At 46.7% G+C, this 6,789-nt stretch overlaps 1 protein-coding gene across 1 annotated transcript; it reads left to right on the forward strand.

Annotated features, from left to right (window-relative positions):
• Positions 1-1,146: 1,146 nt before the first annotated feature.
• Positions 1,147-4,192, forward strand: LOC105921929 (frizzled-7-A). Its single transcript, XM_012857803.3, has one exon. The coding sequence runs from the start codon at positions 1,656-1,658 to the stop codon at positions 3,330-3,332; it is 1,677 nt and encodes a 558-aa protein (XP_012713257.1). The 5' UTR covers positions 1,147-1,655; the 3' UTR covers positions 3,333-4,192.
• Positions 4,193-6,789: the final 2,597 nt, after the last annotated feature.

Consider the following 6,789-nt stretch of genomic DNA (forward strand, 5'->3'; position numbering starts at 1 on the left):
AGTATCTATGTAATAAATAACTAAAATATATGAAGTGTGATGTCTGAAGTTTTTTTAAATCCATGTTTTTTTGGTCAGTTCCTGAAAAATAACAGTATAGGACACAAGGGGTTTGCCCCGACAGCAGCATAATCCATAAATACTATAGTGAACTGATTATTAGTGTGCATGCAGTGTGCTTGCAACATTATTGACAGCGTCTTTCTCAGTCTATGATGTCCTAAACTATCACAGTTTTAACAGGAATGGGCAGAATTATTTTATTAATTGAGGCTCCAGATCTACTGACGAGACTGAGAAACACACTGAACCCACAGAGGAATTTTGAGGGATACTGCAAAAGTCTGCAACCTCAGTAAAATACTACACAAAAAAAAAAAAAAAAACGGGAGGGAATGAGGCTCCTCATTTTTATTCATAGAGCTGTGACCAAGTGGCCAACAGCATTGACACTGTTCCAAAACAAAGTATGAAAAGGCTCAACATTATACATCAACTATATCCCTGGTGTGACTCATTGGCTAAAAGCTGTGAAACAGAATAGCTGATATAGCAATAAAGCTAGCGTAGCAATATAATGGAGAAATAGAAAACTAATAAATGTCAAAAGTCCTGTTGGTAGCATAGCTACCATGATCCTAGCATCTATGCTAACAACAGAGCTAAGAAGACAAAGCTCTTACCTTCATAATCGAAAAGGTACTGTTCCACAAAGAACTTGTCATCTTTGTGGAGTTTGGAGGCTGGTGTGGCCGGAAGCTTTTGTGCCAGTCTGTGCACGTCTCCCAAACGAAATTTGGGTAAATTGGTGAGGGACTGTGTGAATTCCCTATGTAAAAACACTGCTCGCGGAGAAAGCGGAAGTAAAGATACCCTGCTTCACCGCAGAACGGAAGTTGCATGACGTCACTGTGAAAAGGGTCTATTGTTTCGCTAAAAAAAGTCTCCAGTGTAATGTAATTACTGTAACATACTTTCCTGCGGTGGGGAAATGAAGACCAATCAACATCGAGTCCTGTAGGAAAACAAACCCTCCGATTGGCTGAAACACGGAGTCGGTTTCAAGGCGTCCCCCTCCCGGCACGAGGGGAGGGGGGTGTCTGGTGAATGGAATGGGCGCCTGGAAACCGGCGGAATCCTTGCGGAGAGAGGGGATCGAGCCTCTGGACGTCCAACCGCCCAGCGTGTGAGCCGACGCTCGGCGTGGAGTTTAGCCGAAAAGCCCTGGAAATATCCCCCGTTTCGGATTTAGTTTTTTTCTCTTTTGGGACTTAGCGATAACCGAAGGAACCGGGGGTCGTTTTGGTTTACATTTTTTTCGTTTTTCCCCCCTCTCGTAAACGCGAGTTGATGCGCCGTTTTCCACCGAGCGCGAGCGAAGAGTGGACTGCTTGGAGTCACTTACAAAGAACATTAAGAAGTCATGACACGACGAACGTTTTACTTGGATTCATCTTCATGAACTACGGGTGGAAAGTCGACGCAAGCCGCTTAAAGTCAAACGAAGTGGACTAAAAAGTTGGATGCTTGGAGGATTATTGTGTTTTTTCGCCGTTTTCGGACGTTTTTAAGTCTCCCCACTTGGATCAAAGTTTTTCTCCCCCCCCCCCCCCTCCTCCTCCACCACCTCCTCCTCCTCCTGCCTCTCTGCAGCTATGGCGGCGGCCAGGTTCACCGCTGGCTCCGCGCTGCCGCGGATCATGTGGCTGCTGTGCGGGCTCTCCCTGTCGTCCGCCCAGCACTTCAACAGCGAAAGCGGCATATCCATCCCGGACCACGGCTTCTGCCAGCCCATCTCGATCCCGCTGTGCACCGACATCGCCTACAACCAGACCATCATGCCGAACCTCCTGGGCCACACCACCCAGGAGGACGCCGGGCTGGAGGTGCACCAGTTCTACCCGCTCGTCAAGGTCCAGTGCTCCGCGGACCTGAAGTTCTTCCTCTGCTCCATGTACGCGCCGGTCTGCACCGTGCTGGAGCAGGCCATCCCGCCGTGTCGCTCGCTGTGTGAGCGGGCGCGGCAGGGATGCGAAGCCCTGATGAACAAGTTCGGCTTCCAGTGGCCGGAGCGCCTGCGCTGCGAGGCGTTCCCCGTCCACGGCGCCGGGGAGATCTGCGTGGGCCAGAACATGTCGGACCCCAACAGCCCCGTGTCGTCGTCCTCCCCCAACTCGCCGCACCCCGTGACCCTGCCGCCCGCGGGCCCGGGGCCGAGCCCCGACGGGGACTTCCACTGCCCGCAGCACCTGGTGGTGTCCCCCTACCTGGGCTACAAGTTCATGGGGGTGAAAGACTGCGGCGCGCCCTGCGAGCCCAGCATGGACGGCGGCATCATGTACTTCCAGAAGAACGAGGTGAAGTTCGGCCGGCTGTGGGTCGGCACCTGGTCCATACTGTGCTGCGTCAGCACCCTGTTCACGGTGCTCACCTACCTGGTGGACATGCGGAGGTTCCGCTACCCGGAGCGGCCCATCATCTTCCTGTCCGGCTGCTACTTCATGGTGGCCGTGGCCTACGCCGCCGGCTTCTTCCTGGAGGACAAGGTGGTGTGCGTGGACCGCCACAAGGGCGAAGGCTACAGGACCGTGGTGCAGGGCACCAAGAAGGAGGGCTGCACCATCCTCTTCATGGTGCTCTACTTCTTCGGCATGGCCAGCTCCATCTGGTGGGTCATCCTCTCCCTCACCTGGTTCCTCTCCGCCGGCATGAAGTGGGGCCACGAGGCCATCGAGGCCAACTCGCAGTACTTCCACCTGGCGGCGTGGGCCGTCCCGGCCATCAAGACCATCACCATCCTCGCCATGGGCCAGGTGGACGGCGACGTGCTGACCGGCGTGTGCTTCGTGGGCATCTTCAACGTGGACGCGCTGCGCGGCTTCGTGCTGGCGCCGCTCTTCGTCTACCTGTTCATCGGCACGTCCTTCCTGCTGGCCGGCTTCGTCTCGCTGTTCCGCATCCGCACCATCATGAAGCACGACGGCACCAAGACGGAGAAGCTGGAGAAGCTGATGGTGCGCATCGGCGTGTTCAGCGTGCTCTACACGGTGCCGGCCACCATCGTCATCGCCTGCTACTTCTACGAGCAGGCCTTCCGCGAGCAGTGGGAGCGCACCTGGCACAAGCAGAACTGCAAGGGCTTCGCCGTGCCGTGTCCGCGCAACGACTTCCACATGACGCCGGACTTCACCGTGTTCATGATCAAGTACCTCATGACCATGATCGTGGGCATCACCTCCGGCTTCTGGGTCTGGTCCGGGAAGACCCTGCAGTCCTGGCGGAGCTTCTACAAGCGTCTGAGCAACGGGAACCACGGGGAGACGATGGTGTGAAACCCCATCCTCCCGTGAAAATTAGGTCTAAAAGCTTTCCTTTGAGTTAATCCTATTTTTTTTTTTTAAAAAAACAACTAAATTCTGGTGTTTTTAACCTTTTGTGGCACACAGCAACACTTCAGGAAGTTGGACGGACTTCCAATATAACCCCTCCCTCCTCTTATTTTGTCATCAAAGCATCATGAAGCCATGGTTTTTATATTCTTGGACCATAAACTGATATAAAGTGGCCATGCAAAGACTTATTCCCATATATATATATGTATATGTATACACGCATATATTCTTATGTTACAGTTTGAATGTACTCCCTTTGAGTTTTGTCAATGGACTAATGTACACAAAGACTAATGTGATAAATCCCAGTTTCTTCGTTAGGAATGCTCGGATTATACACGAGTTGCTGCAAAGCTTTAACGCCCGTCAAGAGTTTTTCGGAGGACAACCTTGTCCGTTTCAGATGGGAGGAACAGCTCGTCTTCGTTTTGTCGTCTGTTGATATGTGCCTCAAATTCCCCCCTTTTTTTTAGAGAAAAAACGAACAAACTTTCTTTTTTTTTTGTTTTTTGTTTTTTTTTGGAATGATCCGACTGATGAATATTCACTTCTGTTCTGAATGTTCACTCCGAAGTTGAATGAAGTTATGTACTGGTTTGCACACTGATCCTAAATGTAAGAAAGAAAGAAATAAGAGAGTGTTACAGCACAGCTTGACCTAGATCTAGCATTTTTTTTTTTTTTTTAAAAGAGGGCCCACACACACACATACGAGTACAGAACCTCGAGACACAACGGCTCATTGTTAGTCTCTGTGTGTGGTCTCTCTACTTTTTGGATTACCCATCAAAAAAAAAAAACTTTTTTCCCCTCTCTCCCTGCTTTAAAGCCTTTAAGACACCCAAAGCACCGTTTCAGCGCACCAGGTTTAATCCGCCGGAGCAGCAAACGGTTGTTCTGGAGCTGTAACGCTATCTCATCCGGGCTAAAATTGACTGTACGCAACAAAAGAGGACAAAAAAAAAGAGATTAAGATTTTTATTCTTTTTGTTTTTTGTCTTTGTTTTGATTTCACATGAAGTGTTAACGTTCTTGCAAGCCGACTGAACATTTTTAGATGTTTTATTTACTTGTTTTTTTTTTTTTGAATATCTGGGCTGTTTTTATTTTACTTTTTTTTTCCATTTTTAAACAGATGCCTTAACATCAAATAAGTTGCATGTTGTTTTCTCTGATCCAGGACTCTTAACGTTTGTTGTTCTGTGTTAGAAAGAAAACCAGATTGTTACTGAGGAGAGGGTTAATAATAATGATAATAATAGAACAGGTTAGGGTGTTTTACAGATGAAAATGTCCTGCGCTGGTTTATCGGATTGTAAGAGAAGGAATCAAAGGTAACTTTTAGTCCGTTGGTGCGGCATTTGACAGAAACAACACAAATTTATTAATCAAAGCGAGACTTGTCTCCATCCGACCTTGACGCCATCGCCAGGCGCAGTAATTACCGGGGTCGACTCGACGCTGGCAGCGTTTTAAAAAAAACGAGTGACTTCATCGCTCAGACTAAACAAAGAAACGGGCGGATTTCGGTGGGGAGTCAGCTGCGAGCCGGCGTACGGCTGCCAGAAAGCGTCTGTTTCTCGTCTCTTAGCACATTTTCTCCACACGCCTCGCTCGCAGACGATGAATGGGAGCAGTCTGCGGCGCGGCGTGGCGCTGAGGGACAAGTCGCAGCATTATTATGACCTTCAGGCCCCGGCATCATGGGTACTCAGATTCCTCAAGGTACCCTGTCTCTGCACATATTAACGTTTAAAACTGTGCGTTATACTTCATCCTGTATTTAAAGGCAGTTTGTATATAACCATGCTGTTTGTTTTTCTTTTTTACTCCCTTTCCTTACATGGATGTACTACATACCTCAAGCCCTGGTTAGGTTCTGCTCAACGTAAAAGAAAGGAAAAAAAAAAAATGTCACATGGTTCAGTCGTTATGTTTTTAACCAAACAAGGCAAAGTGATTGTGTCGCCGTTTCCAGACTGACGTGTTTATTTTTTTTGTCCTGTTTCCAGAAGGAGTACGACTTTTTTTTTTTTTTTTTGTGTGTGTGTGTGTTTTCAGTTTCTAACCAGAACATATGCAAACCCAGCCAGCAAAACAGAGACTCTGACTTTTTAAATGCATTTTGTATTTAAGGACGGAAAAATACATGTCTTTCCTTTTTTTTTTTTTTTACTTGTATTTTTAAAGCAATGAGATAAGCCCATTTTACATGTACAGTTTGAATAAAAGTGCTAAAGTTTGTAATGCGGTGATGATCTTTTGTGGAGCGAGATGAGCGGAGGTGGTTGACAAAACAGCTTTAGAGCAAGTGGAGCTCGAGTTGTGCTTGTTTAGTCAACATGAGTGGCGTTTGTAGTAAAATCACTGATAAGTTAGCCTTAAAATACAAGTTTGACTGCAGATAATCGCAGCTTTGGGAAGAGCACCGCCCTTGGCAACCTTTTTCCTCACAGAGGTTCTGGAAAACCTAACTTAAGTGTTTGTTTGGAGCAACTTCACTGAGCAGCAGCGTTTATTCGGAGGCAGCGCTTGACGGATGAGTCAGGTTTAATAGTCCCCAGTGTGCTCTTCGTTTGCACAAGTCCAGCCCCCACGTTCACTTTCAGCAAACGCTGCAAAGGAAGAATAAAAAAAGCAACAGAGCTAATCCTGTAAGCCTTTTTAACGTAGATGTAGTTTAAATAGACGATTGTTGACGGATCGTCTGTAAGCCAGGACGGAAAGGATGTCTCACTCAGTCATTCAGTATCTCAACATTTTATTACCAGTTAACACAAAAAGATGTTGGGTTAAATGTGTGTTTTTTTTCAAGTAAACATACTAATTGTTTTTAACCTAACAAGTTTTTTTACGTGTTAACTGGAAATAACATAAACTGAACATCTGCCCTGGTTCACTTTTTTTTTTTTACGGATTTGTAACACATTCTCCCTAAAAGCGTTTCTGAGACCTATAAGCATCACACCAAGTTCAGGTCAGATGACAAACTCGTGTTACATGTGAGCCTCTTCGCTTAAATATAAGTGCTTAGTCTTTTTTTTTAATTGATTTGTGACAGTTTAAGGGTGTAGGAGGTCTTTAGCGGTTTCATTTTCCACTCGAGCCTGTATCCTGGCTTTTATCTGATCTGTTGATAATTTTTGCATTACAATGCGTAATTACATTACTCCCAACTTGTTCAGACGTGAGATAGTAAGTTAATTAATTAAAGGGACAGTATTTGACAATCGTCACAGGAAATTTGTTTTTAACTAAATAGTACTTTATAATGGGCGTTTCTAGACGGGCCAACGGGGCCCTGTAGAACTGGTCCTGGCCCTGTTATGACCTCTTAAACTAAATCAGTTTCTTATATTTACTGACACAGAAATAGTAACTTCACATTTTACCTTTG

The sequence above is a fragment of the Fundulus heteroclitus genome, chromosome 7 (assembly GCF_011125445.2).
Source record: "Fundulus heteroclitus isolate FHET01 chromosome 7, MU-UCD_Fhet_4.1, whole genome shotgun sequence".
NCBI lineage: Eukaryota > Metazoa > Chordata > Actinopteri > Cyprinodontiformes > Fundulidae > Fundulus > Fundulus heteroclitus.

Bases quoted from the DNA above. Each gene is read 5' to 3' on its own strand.
- LOC105921929 (XM_012857803.3), top strand. From the start codon at position 1,656: ATGGCGGCGGCCAGGTTCACCGCTGGCTCCGCGCTGCCGCGGATCATG.